At 42.8% G+C, this 25374-nt stretch overlaps 1 protein-coding gene across 1 annotated transcript; it reads right to left on the bottom strand.

Moving 5' to 3' along the window:
* Positions 1-20779: 20779 nt before the first annotated feature.
* On the bottom strand, positions 20780-25374 carry LOC106612975 (C5a anaphylatoxin chemotactic receptor 1). Its single transcript, XM_014214744.3, has 2 exons — positions 25221-25374; positions 20780-22065 (listed from the first exon to the last, which is right to left on the bottom strand). The coding sequence occupies exon 2, from the start codon at positions 22051-22053 to the stop codon at positions 20998-21000; it is 1056 nt and encodes a 351-aa protein (XP_014070219.1). The 5' UTR covers positions 22054-22065; positions 25221-25374; the 3' UTR covers positions 20780-20997.

The raw sequence follows: 25374 nt of genomic DNA, 5'->3' as shown, positions 1-25374 counted from the left end.
TGTCGCCATTTTAGTGTGTGTTGGTTTACCAGCCGGTCCTGGTACCCTGCCATCAGAGCCAGACTGAGGCTCCTGCGGTGGAAGACTGGGTGCAGCGCTCAAAGAAGACCTGGAGAGCCGTCCAGGAATCCCTTAAACGGGCTGGTGGATGGCAGAAGGAGAGCGCTGACCGCTGCCGCAGTGAGGCCCCTGTGTTCACGCCGGGGGACCGGGTCTGGCTCTCGACCCGGAACCTGCCCCTCCGCCTGCCCTGCCGGAAGTTGGGTCTGCGGTTTGTGGGGCCATTTAAAGTCCCGAGGAGAATAAACGAGGTGTGTTATAGGTTACAGCTCCCCTCTTACTACCGTATTAACCCCTTGTTTCATGTGTCTCTCCTCAGGCCGGTGGTAGCTGGTCCATTGCAGGACGTTGAGGTGCGGGAGGTCCCTCCGCCCCTCCTGGACATTGGGGGGGCCCCGGCGTACACAGTCCGTTCCATCTTGGACTCTAGGCATTGGGTAGGGGGCCTGCAGTACCTCGTGGATTGGGAGGGGTCCGGTCCGGAGGAGAGGTGCTGGGTACCGGTGGAGGACATCCTGGACCCATCACTGTTGCTTGAGTTCCACAGCCTCCATCCGGATCGCCCAGCGCCTCACCCTCGAGGCTGGCGTCGGCGTGCTGCAGGAGCCACGCGTCGGGGGGGAGGGGTACTGTCACGATGTCTACTGAAGGTGGCTCCTCTCCCTGTTCGGCGGCACTCAGCGGTTGTCGTCGCCGGCCTACTAGCTGCCACCGATCCCCTTTTCCTTTTCATTTGGTTTTGTCTGTCTTGTGTTACACCTGTTTTGAGTTGAGTTCGTTAGTGGGGTATTTAGTCTTGCTTTCTAGGTTGAGGTTTTATGCGGGATTGTTTGTTGTTTCCTGTCGTTGGATTTTGGGGTTGTTTTGTTTTCTTGTGTATTTTCTGGAAGGACGTTTATTCTGGACTGTGTCCCAACCCTGTTGAGGTGGACTTTTTGGTCTGGTTTGTTTTCCTTGTTCCATGCCTGGGTATGGTGTTTTGGACTCAGGAAATAAAACGTTCTACTACGCATATTTGGTCTCCTGCGCCTGACTTCACCCCATCACTACTAGTGAGTTCTGACACATGACCACAACTTATCTGATATTAGTTGAAGCAGGTCCCAAACTACAGCAAACAGACTATTCAACTCACATTCACTGTCCCGAAATATGGACAGCCTAATTAGTCCAGTAAAATACACTTGTAATTCCAGCTAGTCACTATATTATGTTGTCATTTTCTAGGAGCAGTCTTACAAACCGCCAAAATTAACTGGTGATAAAGAGAGTGGGAAACGCAGTTAGCTAGACTAGCTAGCTGCCGATGCAATGGCCACAATATTTATCTATAAGCATCACCCACAAGTCGAAAATGCTTATAATTAGGCTAAATAAACAACTCACCTTAATCACATTAGTCCTCAATATATAGTAAACAGATGAAATAAAGAGAACAAACTAGCATGAGGCTAAAAAGCTTGGTGCTGAAATGACATCTGCGCCCATGGAACCATCACATGAGCAGCTTACTGCACAGGACATCTAGCAAAGACATGCAAAAAGTGAAACGCAAGTAATTAACATTAGCTGCACATACACAATCAAAACTGTTACTTTTTATGTTACACTTGTCATGACGTTGGCCTCTTTGAGTACAGGGAGGACAGTTGACACCCTCCCCCCTTGCACCATCCCCCAACCTACCTTCCCCCACCCAGTCCCTGTGTGAAGGAGTGGTAAAATTCCAGAGAAGAGTCTCTGGCCACATGGCCCATAGAGAGACACAGGAAATTCTTCCAACTCACAGAATTGGGGAACCGAGTGACATTTGTGTTCTGGAGAAGGTATGGAAGATTGGTGAAGAATCCAGCTACGAACTGGTCCGCTTGGTACAATTTTGTGATACTCAGAAGAGACAATATAGCCATATTACCATAAAACTGTTTATATAATAGCCTCAGCGATGAGACTTGCATCCACATGGTTGTATAGAATGTATTAATAAGGATAAAGCTATTTGTAATACATTGAGATGCTATGTACTGATGTTAATGTGATAGAATTGTATTTCTGTACCAAGCTTAACCTGTTAGGGCTAGGGGGCAGTATTGACACGGCTGGATAAAAAACGTACCCGATTTAATCTGGTTACTACTCCTGCCTAGTAACTAGAATATGCATATAATTATTGGCTTTGGATAGAACACACTCCAAAGTTTCTAAAACTGTGTTGAATGGTGTCTGTGAGTATAACAGAACTCAAATGGCAGGTCAAAACCTGAGAAGATTCTGTACAGGAAGTACCCTGTCTGACCATTTCTTGGCCTTCTTTGCCATCTCTATCCATTACAAAGGATCTCTGCTGTTACGTGACACTTCCTACGGCTCACATGGGCTCTCAGAAGGCGGCAAAAAGCTGAATCGTGGCTTTGCAGGCTCTGGCTGAAAAAAAGTAGCGCGTTTGGGTAGTGGCTGGTTACAGTACTGTGAGACTCAGGCTCGTGCGCGCGTCGACAGAATGCTTTGTTTTCTTTCCTCTGTTTACCTAAAAGGAGATTCCTGGTCGGAATATTATCGCTTTTTTACGAGAAAAATGGCATAAAAATGGATTTTAAACAGCGGTTGACATGCTTCGAAGTACGGTAATGGAATATTTAGAATTTTTTTGTCACGAATTGCGCCATGCTCGCGACCCTGATTTACCATTTCGGATAGTGTCTGGAACGCACGAACAAAACGCCGCTATTCGGATATAACGATGGATTATTTTGGACCAAACCAACATTTGTTATTGAAGTAGCAGTCCTGGGAGTGCATTCTGACGAAGACAACAAAGGTAATCAAACTTTTGTAATAGTAAATCGGAGTTTGGTCAGGGCTAAACTTGGTCGGTGTCTAAATGGCTAGCCGTGATGGCTGGGCTATCTACTGAGAATATTGCAAAATGTGCTTTCACCGAAAAGCTATTTTAAAATCGGACACCTCGATTGCACAAAGGAGTTCTGTATCTATAATTCTTAAAATAATTGTTATGTTTTTTGTGAACGTTTATCGTGAGTAATTTTGTAAATTCACCGGAGGTTTGCGGGGGGTATGCTAGTTCTGAACATCACACGCTAATGTAAAAAGCTGGTTTTTGATATAAATATGAACTTGATTGAACAAAACATGCATGTATTGTATAACATAATGTCCTAGGGTTGTCATCTGATGAAGATCATCAAAGGTTAGTGCTGCATTTAGCTGTCTTCTGGGTTTTTGTGACATTATATGCTAGCTTGAAAAATGGGTGTCTGATTATTTCTGGCTGGGTACTCTGCTGACATAATCTAATGTTTTGCTTTCGTTGTAAAGCCTTTTTGAAATCGGACAGTGTGGTTAGATTAACGAGAGTCTTGTCTTTAAAATGCTGTAAAATAGTCATATGTTTGAGAAATTGAAGTAATAGCATTTCTAAGGTATTTGAAAATCGCGCCACTGGATTAGACTGGCTGTTGCGTAGGTGGGACGAATTCGTCCCGCCTAGCCCAGAGAGGTTAACTCAGTCATCGGCACGCCCCCAGGGACACAGACAGGACCAGGCGTCATGTGACATGTTCACTATAAAACCCACCCTGATTTACATTTCTAATAGACCCGGCCTCCACTCCATTGTGAGTTGGCCAATAGGTTTGACCATCCAATTCCTCTACTGAAAGTGAACTATACCACGTGGTTATCTTTTAGACTATCGATACCGACAGAATAAGAACAAGTCTTTGATATTAATTATTAGTCTGCAGCAAAGTAAATTATATCATTGAACGCGAAGACCAACGAAACATCCATTCTATGACGACATTAATGAATGTCGCTTTGAAAGATCCATTCTAACCGAGAGAGAGAGAGAGAGAGAGAGAGAGAGAGAGAGAGAGAGAGAGAGAGAGAGAGAGAGAGAGAGAGAGAAAACTCTCCAACAGAACGACGCTCCAACAAGGATCCCGACGACACACTGAGCGTAAATATATATTGATTGCAATTGTTCTCGAATGAGTGAGCGTTCATGTGCAAAGGATTAGCATATCAATTGTTAATATTAATTAACTCTGTAGGGTCTTCTCAGCTGCCCTTTATGACCCATTGTTCAACAAGACACCAGCCATGCCTTTTAGCCCACTAGGGCACATTACCCTACCAATTCTTTGTGATGATAATTACTGTTTGTATACTTTCTGTGAATTACTTAGTTTAGTGAATAAATGATTTTAAGACAATTGATGTATGGATGACTCTTAGTAAAGACTGGGTTCGTGCAGATACAACAATTTACGACGTTTGAAATGAGACTGGACGCGAGGTAAAATACACCATTTAAACCAGAAGATAATCGGCCTATACTATAATAGAATATAATATATAATGTTATAATATAGGAAAGTTATATTAGGAAAATTATAACTTTGTAATCTGAATATTTTCCTTGGTGCCCCGATCTCCTAGTTAATTACGATGAATCAGTTTGATCGCGTAATAATAATTACAGGGAATTAATTGATAAACATGTCTTCAGTTTAATGGTACCCCAAAGACACGACACACTGCAGTCTGACATCCAAGTATCAAGTATTTAAATTAAAATAACTAAATAATATCAGTGAAATAATTGTTTAAAACTCACCTTTGCGTGGAACAAATTAGGATTTTATTGATCCAACAATGGCGTCGAGAAAAGAGGATATTTGAACGCAGAAACTGAATTTATGGGCAGGGTTGTGATGAAGTTTACACTTACTGAGTAAAAGTCTACACTAATAGAGTAAAAATGTATACCTTAGCAATTAACACCAGTTACCAGCACTGACGCTAGGGGTCATTTGCCACTGCCAGTTGCTAAAACAACTCTTCGACAGAGTGAATTTAACACTGGTGATTTAGCTGTGTAGATTTTACAATATTTTTGCTCGTGTTTTTTGTAATCCGTTACTCCCAAACCCTGGGTATGAAGCTACAAGCTTGGCACACCTGTATTTAGGGAGTTCCTCGCATTCTTCTCAGCAGATCCTCTCAAGCTCTGTCAGGTTGGATGGGGAGTGTCTCTGCACAGCTATTCTCATGTCTCTTCAGAGATGTTTGATCAGGTTCAAGTCCGGGCTCTGGCTGGGCCACTCAAGGACATTCAGAGACTTGTCCCGAAGCCACTCCTGCGTTGTCTTGGCTGTGTGCTTAGGGTTGTTGTCTTGTTGGAAGGTGAACCATCTCCCCAATCTGAGGTCCTGAGTGCTCTGGAGCAGGTTTTCATCAAGGATTTCTGTACTTTTCTCTGTTCACATCCCCACAGTATGATGCTGCCACCACCATGTTCACCGTATGGATGGTGCCTGGTTTCCTCCATACATGACACTTGGCATTCAGGCCAAATAATTCAATCTTGGTTTCATCAGACCAGATAATCTTATATGTCATGGTCTGAGAGTCCTTTAGGTGCCTTTTGGCAAACTCCAAATGGACAGTCATGAGCATTTTAATGAGGATTGTCTTCCATCTGGCCACTACCATAAAGGCTTAATTGGTGGAGTGCTGCAGAGATGGTTGTTCTATTAGAAGGTTCTCCCATCTTGACAGAGGAACTTTAGAGCTGTCCGAGTGACCATCAGGTTCTTGTCACCTCCCTGACCAAGACCCTTCTCCCCCGATTGCTCTGTTTGGCCGGGCGGCCAGCTCTAGGAAGAGTCTTGGTGGTTCCAAACTTCCATTTAAGAACGATAGAGGCCACTGTGTTCTTAGGTTCTTGGGTTGTTGTCTTGGCACCACACAGCCAGGTCTCTGACCTCCTGCCTATTTGCTGTCTCATTGTTGTCGGTGATCAGGCCTACCACTGTTGTGTCATTGGCAAACTTAATGATGGTGTTGGAGTCGTGCCTGGCTGTGCAGTCATGCGTGAACAGGGAGTACAGGAGGGGATTGAGAATGCACCCCTGAGGGGCCCCTGTGTTGAGGATCAGCTTGGCAGATGTATTGTTACCTACCCTTACCACCTGGGGGCGGCCTGTCAGGAAGTCCAGGAACCAGTTGCAGAGGGAGGTGTTGAGTCCCAGGGTCCTGAGCTTGTTGATGGGCTTTGAGGGCACTATGTTGTTGAACGCTGAGCTGTAGTCAATGAATAGCATTCTCACATAGGTGTTCCTTTTGTCCAGGTGGGAAAGTGCAGTGTGGAGTGCAATAGAGATTACATCATCTGTGGATCTGTTGGGGCGGTATGCAAATTGGATTGGGTCTAGGGTTTCTGGGATAATGGTGTTGATGTGAGCCATGACCAGCCTTTCAAAGCACTTCATGGCTACAGATGTGTAGTCATTTAGGCAGGTTACCTTAGTGTTCTTGGGCACAGGCACTATGGTGGTCTGCTTAAAATATGACGGTATTAGAGACTCAGACAGGGAGAAGTTGAAAATGTCAGTGAAGACACTTGCCAGTTGGTCAGCGCAACCTCACAGTACACGTCCTGGTAATCCGTCTGGCCCTGCGGCCTTGTGAATGTTGACCTGTTTAAAGGTCTTACTCACATCGGCTGCGGAGAGCGTGATGAAACAGTCTTCTAGAACAGCTGGTGCTCTCATGCATGTTTCAGTGTTAATTGCCTCGAAGGGAGGATAGAAGTAGTTTATCTCATCTGGTAGGCTCGTGTCACTGGGCAGCTCAAGGCTGTGCTTCTCTTTGTAGTCTGTAATGGTTTGTAAGCCCTGCCACGTCCGACAAGCATCAGAGCCGGTATAGTACGATTTGATCTTATTCCTGTATTGATGCTTTGCCTGTTTGATGGTTTGTTGGAGGACATAGCGGGATTTCTTATAAGCTTCCGGGTTAGAGTACCGCTCTTTGAAAGCGGCAGCTCTAGCCTTTAGCTCAGTGCGGATGTTATCGGTAATCCATGGCTTCTGGTTGGGGTATGTATGTACAGTCACTGCGGGGACGACATCATCGATGCACTTATTGATGAAGCCAATGATTGATGTCGTGTACTCCTCAATGCCATTGGAGGAATCCCGGAACATTGGAGGAATCCCAGAACAGTCTGTGCTAGCAAAACAGTCCTGTAGCTTAGCATCTGCTTCCTCTGAGCACCTTTCTATTGATCTAGTCACTGGTGCTTCCTGCTTTAATTTTTGCTTGTAAGCAGGAATCAGGAGGATAGAATTATGGTCAGATTTGCCAAATGGAGGGCGAGGGTGGGATTTGTATGCGTCTCTGTGTGTGGAGCAAATGTGGTCCAAAGTGTTTTTCCCTCTGGTTGCACATTTAACATGCTGATAGAAATTTGTTAAAATGGATTTAAGTTTTCCTGCATAAAGTCCCTGGCTACTAGGAGCGCCACCTCTGGGTGAGCGTTTTCTTGTTTGCTTATGGCGGAATACATCTCATTCAATGGTATCTTAGTGCCAGCAGGTTACTGCTGTGGTGGTATGTAAACAGCTACAAAAAATACAGATGAAAACCCTGTAGGTAGGTAGTGTGGTCTACAGTTTATCATGAGATACTCTAGCTCAGGCGAGCAATAGCTCAAGACTTCCTTAGATATTGTGCACCAGCTGTTATTTACAAAAATACATAGTCAGCCGCCCCTTGTCTTACCAGACCCGCTGTTCTATCCTGCCGGTGCAACGTATAGACAGCCAGCTGTATGTTGATAATGTCGTCGTTCATCCACGTCTCCTTGAAGCATAATATATTACAGTTTTGAATGTTCCGTTGGAAGTTTAATCTTTTGCGTAGGTCGTCTATTTTATTGTCCAAAGATTGCATGTTTGCTAGCAGAATGGAAGGAAGTGCGGGTTTATTAGATCGCCTACGAATTCTCAGAATGCAGCCCGCCCTCCGGACCCTTTTTGTCCGCCTCCTCTTCACACATATCACGGGGATCTGGGGCTGTTCCCGAGAAAGCAGTATATCGTTCACGTCGGCCTCGTCAAATGCGCAATAGCCTTGACCACTGCTACTCTAACTTCCGCGATGCATACAAAGCCCTCCTCCGCCCTCCCTTTGGCAAATCCGACCATGACGCCATCTTGCTCCTTCCATCTTATATCGTATGTGGCAGGGTCTACAGGAAATCACAGACTACAAAAATAAATCCAGCCACGTCACAGACACCGACGTCACGCTTCCAGACAAACTAAACACCTTCTTTGCCTGCTTTGAGCATAAACAGTGCCGCCATCGCGGCCCGCTGACAAGGACTGCACCCCCCCTCTCCTTCTCCGTGGCTGACGTGAGTAAAACATTTAAATGTGTTAACTCTTTCAAGGCTGCTGGACCAGACAGCAGCCCTAGCCGCGTCCTGAAAGCATGCGCATGACCAGCTGGCTGGTGTGTTTACGGACATATTCAATCGCTCCCTATCACAGTCTTTGTCCCCACATGCTTCAAGATGGCTACCATTTTTCCTGTACCCAAAAAGGCAAAAATAACTGAACTAAATGACTACCGCCCTGTAGCACTCACTTCTGTCATCATGAAGTGCTTCGAGAGATTAGTCAAGGATCATATCACCTCCACCTTACCGGCCACCCTAGACACACTTTAGTTTGCATACCACCCCAACAGGTCCACAGACGACGCAATCGCCATCACACTCCCATCTGGACAAAATAAATATATATGTAAGAATGCTGTTCATCGACTACAGCTCAGGATTCAACACCATAGTACCCTCCAAGCTCATCATCAAGCTGGAGGCCCTGGGTCTTAACCCCGCCCTATGCAATTGGGTCCCGGACTTTCTGACGGGCCGCCCCCAGGTGGTGAAGGTCATCATCTCCACTTCGCTGACCCTCAACACTGGGGCCCCACAAGGGTGGGTGCTCAGCTCCCTCCTGTACTCCCTGTTCACCCACGACTGCATGGCCATGCACGCCTCCAACACAATCAATGGCTTTGCAGATAACACAACAGTAGTGGGCTTGATTACCAACAACGAAGAGACAGCCTATAGGGAGGAAGTGAGGGCACTCGAGTGCGGTGTCAGGAAAACATCCTCTCACTCAACGTCAACAAAACAAAGGAGATGATCGTGGACTTCAGGAAACAGCAGAGGGAGAACCCCCTATCCACATTGAAGGGACAGCAGTAGAGAAGGTGGAAAGTTTTAAGTTCCTTGGCATACACAACACAGACAAACTGAAATGGTCCACTCACACAGACAGTCTGGTGAAGAAGGCGCAACAGCGCCTCTTCAACATTAGGAGGATGAAGAAATGTGGTTTGTCACCCAAAACCCTGACAAACTTTTACAGATGCACAATCAAGAGCATCCTGTCGGGCTGTATCGCAGCCTGGTACGGCAACTGCACCGCCCTCAACCACAAGGCTCTCCAGAGGGTGATGCGGTCTGCACAGCGCATCACCGGGGGCAAACTACCTGCCCTCCATGACACCTAAAGCACCCGATGTAACAGGAAGTCCAAAAAGATCATCAAGGACATCAACCACCCAAGCCACTGCCTGTTCACACCGCTACCATCCAGAAGGCAAGGTCAGTACAGGTGCATCAAAGCTTGGACCGAGAGACTGAAAAACAGCTTCTATCTCAAGGCCATCAGACTGCTAAACAGCAATCCCTAACTCAGAGGCTGCTGCCTTCGTTGAGACCCAATCACTGGCCCCTTCAATAGATGGATCACTAGTCACTTTATGCAATGCACTCCAAATAATACCACTTGAATAATGTTTATATCTTACATTACTCATATCACATGTATATACTATATTTTATACCATCTATTGCACCTTGCCTATGCCACTTGGCCATTACCCATCCATATACTTACATGTACATATTCTCATTCACCCCTTTAGATTTGTGTGTCTTTTTAATTTAATTTTATTTTATTTCACCTTTATTTAACCAGGTAGGCCAGTTGAGAACAAGTTCTCATTTACAACTGCGTCCTGGCCAAGATAAAGCAAAGCAGTGCAACAAAAACAACAACACAGAGTTACACATGGGATAAACAAACGTACAGTCAATAACACAATAGAAAAATCTATGTACAATGTGTGCAAATGTAGTAAGATTAGGGAGGTAAGGCAATAAATAGGCCATAGTGGTGAAATAATTAGAATTTAGCATTAACACTGGAGTGATAGATGTGCAGATGATGATGTGCAAGTAGAGATACTGGGGAGCAAAAGAGCAAAAAAAAAATAACAATAAGGGGATGAGGTAGTTGGGTGGGCTATTTACAGATGGGCTATGTACAGGTGCAATGATCGGTAAGCAATCGTTTGAAGAGCATGCATTTAGTTTTACTAGCATTTAAGAGCAGTTGGAGGCCACGGAAGGAGTGTTGTATGGCATTGAAGCTCGTTTGGAGGTTTGTTAACACAGAGAAGGGCCAGATGTATACAGAATGGTGTCGTCTGCGTAGAGGTGGTCAGAGAATCACCAGCAGCAAGAGAATAGAGTCGGCCCAAGAATTGAACTCTGTGGCACCCCCATAGAGACTGCCAGAGGTCCGGACAACAGGCCCTCCGATTTGACACACTAAACTCTACCTGAGAAGTAGTTAGTGAACCAGGCAAGGCAGTCATTTGAGAAACCAAAGCTATTGAGTCTGCCGATAAGAATGTGGTGAATGACAGAGTTGAAAGCCTTGGCGGCTGCACAGTATTGTCTTTTATCGATGGCGGTTATGATATTGTTTAGGACCTTGAGCGTGGCTGAGGTGCACACATGACCAGCTCGGAAACCAGGTTGCATAGTGGAGAAGGTACGGTGGGATTTGAAATGGTCGGTGATCTGTTTGATAACTTGGCTTTCGAAGGCTTTAGAAAGGCAGGGCAGGATGGATATAGGTCTGTAACAGTTAGGGTCTAGAGTGTCTCCCAGATGATACGAAAGACGATATGAAAGATCTCAGACGATACGAAAGAGAGCTTAAACAGGCTAGTAATAGGGGTTGCAACAATTTCGGTGGATAATTTTAGAAGGAGAGGGTCCAGATTGTCTAGCCCAGCTGATTTGTAGGGGTCCAGATTTTGCAGCTCTTTCAGAACATCAGCTATCTGGATTTGGGTGAAGGAGAAGCGGGGCGGCTTGGGCAAGTTGCTATGGGGGGGTGCAGTTGGCCGGGGTAGGGGTAGCCAGTTGGAAAGCATGGCCAGCCGTACAAAAATGCGTATTGAAATTCTCGATTATCGTAGATATATCGGTGGTGACAGTGTTTCCCAGCCTCAGTACAGTGGGCAGCTAGGAGGAGGTGCTCTTATTCTCCATGGACTATACAGTGTGCCAAAACGTTTTGGAATTTGTGCTACAGGATGCAAATTTCTGTTTGAAAAAGGGTATCAGGTAGTTGTTGGGGAATTTTTAGATTACTTCTTAGATATTACTGCACTGTCAGAACTAGAAGCACAAGCATTTCGCTACCCTTGCATTAACATCTGCTAACCATGTGTATGTGACAAATAAAACTTGATTTGCTTTGATTTAAAGGGAAAAAGGGATTATGCCAGTCCGTGGTGAGTAATCGCAGTCCTGATGTCCAGAAGTTATTTTCGGTCAAAAAAGACGTTATGTACAAAATAAGTTAAAACATAAGTTACAAACAACGCAAATAAACAAAGATAAAAACATAATCGGTTGGGGGCACGTAAAACGTCTGCCTTCTTCTCCGGTGCCATCTTTCCAGTAGACATGAGTCCACCATTCCAGGTTGAATAGTAGAAAGAGTAAAATGAAACACATGGTTTAAGAGACCACAACATCTTAATTTACAAACTACATTCATGCAATTAAGGCCACAGATAGGTATTTACAGAAGTGTGTGTGTTGACCCCTTACTGCAGACCCCCTACATGGCCAGTGCTACAGACATTGGCCTCAGGTCCAGGCTGCAAGGTGGTGCAGCGAAGAGAAGAGAGGTAGCAGTTCACTTTCAGGTGTCAATATGTGACATGGCAGTGTTACCATCAGAGGATGACTTTCATTAGACAAGTTCATGGTTAATGCAGAGTTAATGCACAGTCATAAAAAACCCAGGAGATGGATACTATGTGAAGTTCTGTGTGTGTTTGTCCGTGCGTGTGTGTGTGTGTGAGCATGATGAGAACCTGTTGAGTCAGTGTTTCGTGACATTTAAAAGTGCTCAGAGATACAGTGCTTCCCACTGCCTATGAACCTCTGCACCCATGTTTTGAATCCAATTGTCAAGAACTCCCTTAAAACCTCTTAAGGATACCCTAGGATAGGGGGCGCCACAGCGCATTTTGAAAGAAATTCGTTCCCATTTTCAACGGCCTACTAATCAAACTCAGAAGCTAGGACATGCATATACTTATTATATATGGATAGAAAACACCCTAAAGTTTCTATAACTGTTTGAATGGTGTCTGTGAGTATAACAGAATTCATATGGCAGTCAAAACCCCGAGACCGATTGAAACAGGAAGTGGAGTTCTGAATTGTGGACTCGACTTCATCACTTTGCCTATTAATCACACCGTGAGCAATGGTTCACTGAGCACTTCCTATTGCTTCCACTAGATGTCCCCAGTCTTTTCACAGTGGTTTGAGCCTTATACAGTCGAAACTCAGTGAATGAGACGCATTGGAAATTGGTCACAGGGGATGGGCCATCACCATTATGACGTCGGCGGCCCAGTCTACCCCCACCTTTGGAAACGTTTCAAAACACTCTGCAATCGTCCCCGTCGAATCTTATTGGCTCTCTTGGTGTTACAGGCCCTGAAGATGAATGTTTTACAACGTTTGACATGTTTGAACGAACCTAGAGGAAGTAAAAAGTCCCGCGCACGTCGGATGATTTGGAGATAGCCCTAGGACACGCTACCAACAGCAGGCTAATGGAACATGAATTATGGACTTTTTCGACCGAAAATACATCTGTTGTGGACCTGGGATTCCTGGAAGTGCTTTCTGATGAAGACAACTAAAGGTAGGCGATTATTGACAATATTATACAAGATCAGATGTGACTTGCGATTGTTCCAAGATGGCGCGGCGCTAGTTTTCCAGGCTCATTTTCTGAGTATCGCAAAGTGTGATTACCCAGTAAAGTTAATTTAAAATCTGGTATGACAGGTGTTCTCAAGAGATATTCATCTATAAATGTTAGATTGACAATATAAATGTAAAAAATTGTTTTCGAATAGTAATAAAGGGAAGTATGCACTGTTTCCCGGGACGCATTTGAGGGGAAAATAGTTAGTCAACGTCAGACGCCGATGTAAAATGCTCTTTTTATATATAAATATGACCTTTATTGAACAAAAGAATGCATGCTGTGTGTAACATGATGTCCTAGGTGTGTCATCTGATGAAGTTTGTAAAAGGTTAGTGCTGCATTTAGCTGTCTTCTGGGTTTATGTGACATTATATGCTAGCTTGAAAAATGGATGTCTGATTATTTCTGGCTTGGTACTCTGCTGACATAATCTAATTTTTTGCTTTTGTTGCAAAGCCTTTTTGAAATCGGACAGTGTGGTTAGATTAACGAGAGTCTTGTCTTTAAATAGCTGTAAAATAGTCATATGTTTGAGAAGTAATAGGATTTTTAAGGTTTTGAAAATCGCGCCACAGGCTTAAAGTGGCTGTTACGTAGGTGGGACGAATTCGTCCCGCCTAGCCCAGAGAGGTTTTAATATCTGGTTCCATTTCTGAAATCACTTCAGCTTTAACCCAGCAAGCTGCTTCTCCATTAACATCTAATCATCTTTTCCCAGCATCACAGATCAGGGTTGGGGAGTAACGGATTGTAAGGGATTACAAAAAAACTTTAACTGTAATCTGTTACGTTACCAGCAAAAATATTGTAATCAGATTACAGATACTTTTGAAAAACGAGATGATTACTTCAAGGATTTATTTAAAATTCTGAAAAGAGGTTTGCGATAAAAAAATCTTTGACACTTGTTTTCTCAATGACATTCAAATCAGCATTGAAAAAGGTACAAGTTTAAGTTTGTTCTACATGAGCGAGTCTGACCAAAGGTCAAAGACCTGTCACATAAACTCCCTTTCCGGCCTCTAGGTCATGACCTTTTTCAAGGTCAGTCTCGCAAAAAGACGCATTCTTGCGTTCTCACTACCCGCTATTCAAAGTGCTCTGAACAAATTAAAGGAATCGTTCACAAACATTGGCACATTCTGAAATATGATGATAGTCTCGTTAATGTGTTTTCTGATCTTCCCCTGGTCGTATTCTCGTGGGGAAGAAATCTCAGAGACCAATTGGTACACTCTGATTTACCACCCCAAGATATTCCTGAACAACGTCTATCTGCGCCCATACTGGATGGAAATTACAAGTGTAATGGCTGTGCTCAATGCGCTGGCACTTATAAATGTAGATCCTTCAAACACCCCCAAACAGGGAAATCTATCCCAATTAAAGGTGTTATTACGTGTTCCACTAAGGCAGTTATTTATCTTATAACTTGTCCTTGTGGTAAAAATGATGTGGGTAAAACAAAGCGTGAATTAAAAGTACGTATCTCAGAGCACCGTAGCACCATTAGGTGCAAAAACTTAACTTACCCAGTTGCGGCCCACTTTTTGGAAGCAAACCATCCGATTTCGTCTCTGCGTTATATTGGTATCGAACATGTCACCCTCCCGAGGAGAGGGGGTGACCTTGATAATTTATTGTTAAAACGAGAGGCTGCCTGGATCTTTAATTTAAAGACCCTTGCTCCCTTCGGTCTCAACATAGACTTTGATCTGAAGCCATTCTTGTGATAATTGTGATTTTGCCATTGTAATTGTTTGTTAGATACATTTTAGACTACAAATGCTATGATCGTATGCTATCCATTTGTTTGTCTTTTTGTATGTTCTTTGTATGCCATTTTTTAAAATATTTGAGTTAACCAATGATATTAGGCCATACTTGGCCATGATTACAAACACCTGTGTGTCTCTTGACACTATATAAATGACTCATCTCGCAGTGTTTGATGATACCCTGATGAAGACAGCTTCGCTGTCGAAACGTTGGTTATTACATTTTTGCATCTGAGCTCTTAGAGTGTGCGGCTTTCCTTTATTTTCTAGCATTTTATTTATTAAAACACTCACTCCCTGAACTTGCTTCCCGACTCTCAGCGCACTTGTTACAAGACCACTATGATGACACACCAAATGGGCTTGATTTATCATTGGAAAAGAGCAGGAATAGGCTTTTGTAGAATACAGTCCACGCTATGTCTTCCAATGGTACGACTGCTGTTGGCATCCAAAGATTATCCAACTTTAATAAATGCTTGGAGGTAAGGATGACAGCAGTGGTGTCATCTACGGCGATACAGATATCACTTATTATTGATGTCTATATAACACATTGATGTGAATCACACTGCTGCTCTCTCATTTAGCTTTTTGCGCCTTACGGATTATGGTTGTTGTGGATGGTTGTCAACAAATCTAAATGTGTATTTGAAGCCAATAATGGTTGAATTCAAGAAGTTTAAGCTGCCTATCAATTGTTTTTGAAACCAGTGGACAGCCAGTGAAAAATGTTCTCTTGCAAGAGCTGCACAGTGCAGATCCCAGCCTATGGAATAAAAGTGGGACTTTTATTGCCCAATCTAATTCATGCTGATAAAAATGTTTAATCCATAGGCCTAATGGACACATGTTGAAACTCGCACGCTTTTCATAGACTTACAAGGGGCAATCTGTAGTTGCTTAATACATTTTTGTACTTATAAATGACATATAAATATATATATATATCCATTGATTCTTGAAGAATATAACTTATAAATGCCTCATGAGCTTAGTTCAACTGTCACATTCCATGATAACCCAAAATATAAACTTGTTTTTCTCCAATGTTTGTACACATTGTAAATGTAGACAAACACTGTATAGCCTCATAACATTGTTAAAACAATAATTTTTATATCATAGATGGTCAGTCCTCTGTCTATTAATCTGAGTGGTTACATTTCTCCAGGCCCATTCCTCAGCTTTATACCAAAACAGAGGCAGGGCAACTGTTTTACTGTTTCATCTGTGGATTGCCCTTTAAACATCTGCATATTATCAAGATATCAAAGTGTCACCAACAAAAAGTTAAACAATAGGCCTATAGCAAATGCAGCATATGGCATTCATTTTTCACATGTAAATAGCACTTTTCAGTAGTACTCAAAGCATGCCATTCCATGAGCGCAGCATTTATTTTTCAACTCGAATCAATCAGCCCAATCAGTCCTCCATGACAACAAAACCATAAACAACTGGGCTGGCTAATAAGTCCTTAGTTTTGGGGTCCTGCTCAGGTAAAACAAATAGGCTAATCTATACTTCCATATTTCCAAGTCCTTTTCTTGAAGATCAAGGGATATAACATTTATTGGAATGACTAAAATTCTGATAGACTTTGGTTTTTAATGTAAATATATAATTTAATTGTATTATTATATGTAGTAGAAAGCGATGGGTTAGAAGAAGCCTACATAACCAACCCATAAAGTAACATTTTATATCCATATATGGCCAGCTATGTAAACTTTAACACTGATTTATCCTGCAATAGATGTGGTTCAATTGGTAACATACATTTTTGTCTATTTCTAATGCATCTTAAAAGTAACTGAATGTAATCAGATTACATTGTTATGTTTGGGTAATCCAAAAGTTACATTACAGATTACAATTTTGGGCAGGTAACTAGTAACTGTAACGGATTACATTTACAAAGTGACCAACCCAACCCTAGTCATACCCAAGAAGACCCAAGTCTGTAATTGCTGCCAAAGGTGCTTCAACTAAGTACTGAGGAAAAGGTCTGAATACTTATATTGTGATTTTTTTCCGGGTTTTTTAAAATGATAAAGTAGCAAACATTTCTTAAAACCTGTTTTTGCTTTTACCTATGGGGTATTTTGTGTAGATTGATTTTGTGTAGATTGAAAAATTATTTCATCAATTTTAGAATATGGCCGTAACCGAACAGAATATGGGAAAAGTCAAGGGGTCTGAATACTTTCCAAAGGCACTGTATATCTTGAAAACTTGATTGCTGACATGCAAAACATTTTGGGACTACATCAACAATGGACGAATGAAACAAATACCAGAACGTAGTTTATGGCTGGAATTTTTCATTAACTTGGCAAAAGAAGCTGATGCCACATCTGTTATACGGGCTCCTAACCAATTGTGCTATTTTGTGTGTTTTTTAACATTGTTTGTAACTTATTTTGTACATAATGTTGCTACTACCGTCTCTTATGACCAAAAATAGCTTCTGGATATCAAAACAGGTGTCATCATTAAGTTTGCCAATGACACAGTGATAGGCCTGATCACCGACAACGACGAGACAGCCTATAGGGAGATGGTTAGAGACCTGACCGTGTGGTGCCAGGACAACAACCTCTCCCTCAACATGATCAAGTCAAAGGAGATGATCATGGACTACAGGAAAGGAGGGCCAAGTACGCCCCCATTCTCATCAACGGGGCTGTAGTAGAGCAGGTTGAGAGCTTCCTTGTTGTCACCAACAAACTATAATGGTCCAAACACACCAAAACAGTCGTGAAGAGGGCATTACAATGCCTATTCCCCCTCAGGAGACTGAAAAGATTTGGCATGGGTCCTCTGATCCTCAAAAAGATATACAGCTGCACCATCGAGAGCATCCTGACTGGTTGCATCACCGCCTGGTATGGCAACTGCTCTGCCTACAGAGAGTAGTGTGTAAGGCACAGTACATCACTGGGGCCAAGCTTCCTGCCATCCAGGACCTCAATAACAGGCGGTGTCAGAGGAAGGCCGTAGAAATTGCCAAAGACTCCAGCCACCCTAGTCATTACCACAGATATCTGAAAGAGAGTTTAACACAGTAGTGGTGGAGAGGAAGAAGACTTGGATGTGGGATGATGGGATAATAAGACACCAAAAAAGCATTTTAAAGAGCAACTTGATTTCATACAAACTTTTATTTCAACACAAATACATGTATTTACAAGATCAGTAATATTTATTTTATTTATTATATTTTTGGGGGGGACACAATTCATGTTGTGGTGTGCTCATTAAGAGTTGTTGTTATTATCTAACGGCTGAAACATGACATATTTGTCAAAATGACATATCTATGACAATGAACTAAAATCTAAACTAAGATCTTGTTGGGTGGTCCTTTGCATGGGGTGATGTAAGTTTCCTTCAACAATAAGTCTTCCAGGTAGATGACACAGACACAGGAACCTTGGTATAAAACTCTTTAGTAATGCAATGCAATTTCAGACAGACATTCACATACAGAGTACCTCAGTAGTCCATAGTAAAGATCTGTGTGGCGAAACAGGAGACAACACTCTTCATACAACCTACCCTGTAATTTGATCTATATATGCAGAACCGTCAACGAAAAGCTCCAAGTCAGCATCAGTCAGGCCAGTGTCAGAGAGGTCAGGCCCAGCCTTCATTGGTGTGGGACCCACTGTCTCTGCACTGCCTTATGTTGAATCTGTCATGGTGTCCCGTGATTTTGTTTTAATCAGGTTCAATGTAATGTGGACTGAGTGACTTATCTGTATGGTACTGTAGAAAAACCCAGTTCTATCCCCGTATACGGGTTGTAGAACCTAAAATAGGATGATATACCCAACGCAGTTCTATTTTCTCTAACCCCTCTTCTTCTTTAGTTTCACTACATTTATTCACTAACCACGCTACTGTAAATGGTTCAACATATGTGTGGTAAATAACCACAATTGGTTTCAATTGTATTTTAACTTCAGTATGGGGGTCTCCCTGTCTCCTCTCTTGTGGGTGTAATGGAAGAGTAAACTCACAACATGTCTTTCCCAATACGCAATTCACAAATGTATCCCTTTCTTGTACTAGTCTTAAAGACTTGTTGTCTATACCAGTCTCGATTTATTTCAGTACATAGAAATTCTTGATAGTGACTAGCATATATCCATTCACTGTTATTAAATGCACTCAACTCATACAACAATTGTCCCACACCAAATCTATAATCCCACCAATTATACATATATCAAAACAAAACCAATGTCTTCCCTCAGGTAAGAACACCATACATAAAACCAGTGTCTTGCCTCAGGTAAGAACACCATACATAAAACCAGTGTCTTCCCTCAGGTAAGAACACCATACATAAAACCAGTGTCTTCCCTCAGGTAAGAACACCATACATAAAACCAGTGTCTTCCCTCAGGTAAGAACACCATACATAAAACCAGTGTCTTCCCTCAGGTAAGAACACCATACATAAAACCAGTGTCTTCCCTCAGGTAAGAACACCATACATAAAACCAGTGTCTTGCCTCAGGTAAGAACACCATACATAAAACCAGTGTCTTCCCTCAGGTAAGAACACCATACATAAAACCAGTGTCTTCCCTCAGGTAAGAACACCATACATAAAACCAGTGTCTTCCCTCAGGTAAGAACACCATACATAAAACCAGTGTCTTCCCTCAGGTAAGAACACCATACTGACTTGGTTCATCCTAATCTATAACCAAGTTCCTCACACAAGGTCACATTAGACCTTCAGGAATTTCAAACTATTACACCAGGGGTTCTGGGTCATTTATCACATGTACATCCTATTACGGGCTTGTACATACATGTAGGTATCGACTGTTCCTGTAATTATCAACCCCATGAGTGAGGTGTCACTTACATACTGGAATGAGTCATCAACCACACAGTGCTTTTTCTAATTTCAGACTTTTGGTTTAACAGTCGTCTGCTTACCTTATAATTTGATGAGCTGCACAGTGGGACGAAGATCATCTAGACGCAGTGATCACTCACTCCTGGCAAGCTCGCCAAATGTTGGTTGGTCCATTGCATGGGGTGATGTAAGTTTCCTTCAACAATCAGTCTTCCAGATAGATGACACAGACACAGGAACCTTGGTATAAAACTCTTTAGTAATACAATGCAATTGCAGACAGAGATTCACATACAGAGTACCTCAGTAGTCTATAGTAAAGATCTGTGTGGCGAAACAGGGGACAACACTCTTTATGCAACCTACCGTCAATCATATCTTAACATTGTTGCATTGGATTAGATACAAAGTATCTAAGATGAGAAAAACATGTCTAGACTGTGGTTTCTCACTCTACTATCTCGGCCTTGAGCCTGCGTGACTATCAGCAGGTGCAGACAATTCTCAGCCTGAGAACTAAAGCAGTACATCTCCATTTACCCAGTACTTTTCCATCATTGCGCATTGCAAGCATACAAAGGTTACCACATATATACAGTAATCATGGCACTGGTGTGGCCCCACACCCGACCCCCAGGGTGACCCCCAACAGTCTAGATTCAATCAGATCGGGCGTTAACAAAAACTCACATAGGTGATATTTTGGAGGTGTAAATACGTTGGAGCTATCCAATCGGTGAGCAGCTGCTCTTGATCATTGTCATGAAGCCACACAGTCAAGTTGAAAATCATTAAACAAAATAATGAGGATTTCTATCAGCCTAATTGAGGTATAGATTATATCTCACATTCCACTGTTCGAACTTGTAAACAAGGCTGCATGGGATTTCTGTTCGTGCGACTCTATGTAGCAAATGGCAATGTCCGCTTCAGGTATACTGTAATGCCAGGAGCCGCTTGTGGATTTGACAGCTCTAACGCAGTTCCACCTTTCACACCGCCAAAACAACCTCTTTGGGGATGTCAGCTAAAGCAGATCTGATTGAATAGAGCCCTTAAATACAGATAAAGCCAAATGTAATTGCACAAGTGTGATTGCTGGCGGAAACATATTACAGAGAGGGCAGAAGTTCCTGTTCTGTTGCATAACACTGGATTCAAATTACATCTCTCAGCACTTTTAAATGTCACAAAACACTCTGACTCAGCAGGTTCTCATGGTTTACACACACACACACACACACACACACACACACACACACACACACACACACACACACACACACAGAGAACTTCACATAATTTTCATCTCCTGGGTTCTTTCTGATGTGCTCTTGGACATGCTCTTTCTGGGAACCGGCTCCTCGGTGGCGAAGTTGAACATACTGCGCAAGGAACGATTGATACTCTGCTTAAAGCCTCGTCCCAGACACACATAGAGCAGAGGGTTGAGGCAGCTGTTACAGTAGGCAAGACAGAGGGCCAGGGTGTGGGCCAGCTGTACGTTGGCGCTGTGCGATGAGTGCCGGGGGGTCAATAGGATCAGGAAATCCAATATGTGCAGTGGAACCCAGCACAGGAAGAAGCTCAGCAACACAGCAAAAATGACCCTCAAGGTGCGTCTGGAGCGAACCTCACTCACCCTCCCAGACCCCACCCCAGACCCCCGCCCAGCCCTGCTATACACAACCCAATGACACGCCACGATGGTGATGAATGGCAGCACGAAACCCACCAGGAAGCGTACTGTAGTGATAGTCCAGCCGCTAACTATAGTGTGAAATCCCAGGCACTCTGATTTACTGATGCTTAGCTGGACCTCCTTCACGTAGACAAACTGGGGGATGCTGCCCAGCAGGGCCAGGAACCACAACCCGACACATACCCAGGTGGCATTGCGAGGCCTCCTCCAGTTCTGGCACCACACGGGCAAGCTGACCAGCAGCCAGCGGTCCAGGCTGATAAGTACTAGCAGCAGCACGCTACAATACATGACCAGGTAGATGAGTCCCTTGAGCAGCTTGCAGGCCACGGGGCCAAAGGGCCAGTGCTGGTCCATGGCCAAGGGCACCATGAGGAGGGGCAGGGACAGGCAGCACAGCAGGTCAGCCAGGGCCAGGTTGAGGAACCACAGAGAGGTGACTGAGCGCGGCATGCGGAAGCCCGTCACCCACACCACCAGAGCGTTGCCCGGGACCCCCAGCAGGAAGACCAAGCTATAGAACAGCAGGGCGAACAGGTGACGGGGCCCCAGCACAGGACCAAGGTTCTCAGGATTGACAAAATCCCATTCAGTGATGTTCAGGAGGCTCAACTCCTCATCAGTGAAAATCGAGCTCAAATCATCCATGCTTAGAGATGACTGTTGAGGGGAAGGGAAAGACAGTAGTATGATAGTTCCTATAATAGCATTGTATCAATACAATAATACAGGTATTCTTGAAAGACGGGACAATCTCTAACTTTTTTAAAATATATATTTTCATAGGATTTATGTTAACTCCGTCAGACACCTTAAAAGGAATTACATTTTTACATTTATTGTCCAACAACCTGATTTTGCTTTGTCATTATGGGGTATTGTGTGCAGATTGATGAGAAAAATATAGATTTAATCAATTTTAGAATAAGGATGTAACGTAACAAAATGTGGAAAAAGTCAAGGGGTCTGAATACTTTCCGAATGCACTGTATGTTGCACAACAGTAAATACATTTTTTTTCTGAATATTGACAAGCCACTGATGGAGGTGATCCTTGAAACAGACATATTTGTACCTCTAAAAATAAAAGTTAAATACAATTATTTGTAAAGTATAGAAAATGGTTCAATTGAAAATCCCCAGTAAAAACAGGTCTTTCAGCACTCTGATGGAGATAACATTAGACGAGATTATGTTTTACAGAGTTGACAAAAATGCATTATTCTTCATCATTCAAGTGATATACAAAGAAGACATTTTGTTTTCCCTCAGTTTCTTTATGATTCCAAAACCTAATTAAAATAAACATATTTGAACCAAAATTCATTCCTATCTTAATCTATACTGAACAAAAATATAAATGCAAAATGAAACCATTTCATTGATTTTACTGAGTTATAGTTCATATGAGGAATACAGTCTATTGAAATAAATTAATTATCCCCTAATCTATGGATTTCACATGACTGGGAATGCAGATATGCATCGGTTGGTCACAGATACCTTATAAAAATTGGCCTCACAATGGGCCTCAGGATCTCATCACGGTATTTTTGTGCATTCAAATTGCCATCGTTAAAATACAATTGTGTTCATTGTCCGCAATTGTGTTCATTATTCCTGACCATACCTCTGTTCACAACGTTGACATCAGCAACCCTTTCGCCGACACAACGCCATACACATGGTCTACAGTTGTGAGGCCGGTTGGACGTACTACCAAATTCTCTAAAATAACGTTGGATGTGGCTTATGGTAGAGAAATGAACATTAAATTATATTTCAACAGTTCTCGTGGCCCTAATCTATGGATTTCACTTGACTGGGCAGGGGCGCAGCCATGGGTGGACCTGGGAGGGATAGGCCCACCAACTTGGGAGCCAGGCCCACCTACTGGGGAGCCAGGCCCAGCAAATCAACCAATAACTACAGACAGAAGTACTCCTCAAAAAATGTTGTTCAGTGTATAAAAGAGATGGAGTTGGTAGATTATGTTGGTGACCATGTCATGGTTCCACCTGTCACCAGAGGGCAGCAGAGACCATCCTAGAGACATTAACGACACGCAGGTGTGTCCTATTTACTCGTTATGATTTCCCTGTTAAAAGAGGTGTTTTCTGTTGTCCTTTGCAGAAGCGCATGTGTGTGTGTGTGTGTGTGTGTGTGTGTGTGTGTGTGTGTGTGTGTGTGTGTGTGTGTGTGTGTGTGTGTGTGTGTGTGTGTGTGTGTGTGTGTGTGTGTGTGTGTGTGTGTGTGTGTGTGTGTGTGTGTGTGTGTGTGTGTGTGTGTGTGTCGTGTGCGTGCGTGCGTGCGCGCGTGCACGCGCGCGTGCGCGCGCGCACGCACGCCCCCCCAAGTTTACTGTGATCCTGTGGCTACCATTTCTCAGTAAAGTATTATATTTATCCTTAACCACTGATTCCTTGGCTCTTCTCTTCTCTGCACCTGCTCCAACCTCACCATGTCACAGACCATGGTGATTTCAATATTGTTTGTTTAATTCTATCAAAAGTAGAGCAATTTACAGGCTACCTTGTTGCACTACATGTAATGAGGACATGAAGGGTATTATGGTGGAGCTGACCCAGCTCATTCCTGATTCATTTAGGATTTCAGACTAATCTGATGGAGATAACCAACGGCTCTGTTCAATCTGTCTCGTTGAAGCGTAACAGCTTGCACACTAGAAATTAAGGTAATTTCCGTTTCAGCCGACATACCGTATGCAGCGTTTACCGTGAATGAAGTCTCTGCTAAAGTGGGGACATTGCCTTTAAATTTCAATCAAGTTGTAACACTGAACTTCTGTATTGAATAGAGCCCCAAATCTCCGGACACATTTGTTAGGAATCAGTTTTGAGAGAAATATTATTTGAAGTCAGAGGGAAAGAAATGACATAAGGTCCCTCTTCAGTTCATTTGAATTAATGCACATTTTTAGGAGAGATATGCATGTGTGTATGTACTGTATGTATATATTTGCAAAAATATATATGGGAGATTGGAAGTGATGCAGACAATTACATTGATAGAAGCTACAATCTATCTGCAATATCGATTTCTTTTAGCAGAGTTTGGAATTGGGATCCTTTGCTCCGGATTATGGCATTTCTGGGCATAGAGCCCATATGGAAATGAATCATTTTGAAAATATTTTGGAATTTCCAGAAGCAAATCTTTCGCCTTTAAAAATGCTGGGGTGATTCCTTTTGCCACAGACCTCTATGCTGGGGTGGTTCCTTTCTCCACAGACCTTTAAAAATAAGCTCAAATAATGCAACTAAATCTTTTTTTTTTCCGACTATAAAGTTTCACTGCCAGACAAGGATTGTCTTGACTTTCAAGAATACATGATTGGAATGATATAATTGTTAAAGCATTGAAAGCATAATCTTGGTTGGGTTAAATGCAGAAGACACATTTCAGTTGAAGGCATTCAGTTGTACAACTGACTAGGTATCCCCCTTTTAACCATGACATACTATTATGATGACTTGCTAGTTGCTATTGTTTATTCACACAGTTTATTTTAGATTCAATCCGTAATTGTCCATATCAAGACCAAAGTAAATAACCATAGGATATTAAAATGTCATTAATGCTGGAATGGCTTAGTTGTGTTAAAAGGGTTAAACAGGATTTGAAATCGAGGAATAACACAAACACACTTTATAAAGTGATACAAGACCAGTCAGCATTTTACATGACATTTAAGTCATTCAAGTGCAAAATACCTCTAGAATGAAATAATTTCAATCAGATAATCAATCACCGAACACTGTAAAATTAAGGTTAAAATTAAGGTTGTACTTTACCTTAGATTTCAAATGTATGGCTCGACGTCCTCTTGTTGATGACTCTGCACATAACCAGAAAAAATAGGAACTGTTCTTCTTTCGCACAATTTCTGTCCACAGACACGTCGCCCAATCATGACCTCACCTCCTTATGATCAGGAATTGTAAAAAT

The sequence above is a fragment of the Salmo salar genome, chromosome 09 (genome assembly GCF_965601325.2).
Source record: "Salmo salar chromosome 09, fSalSal1, whole genome shotgun sequence".
Lineage (NCBI taxonomy): Eukaryota > Metazoa > Chordata > Actinopteri > Salmoniformes > Salmonidae > Salmo > Salmo salar.
Note: the sequence above shows the minus strand (reverse complement) of the source record. Positions and strands in the feature narration are given on the sequence as shown.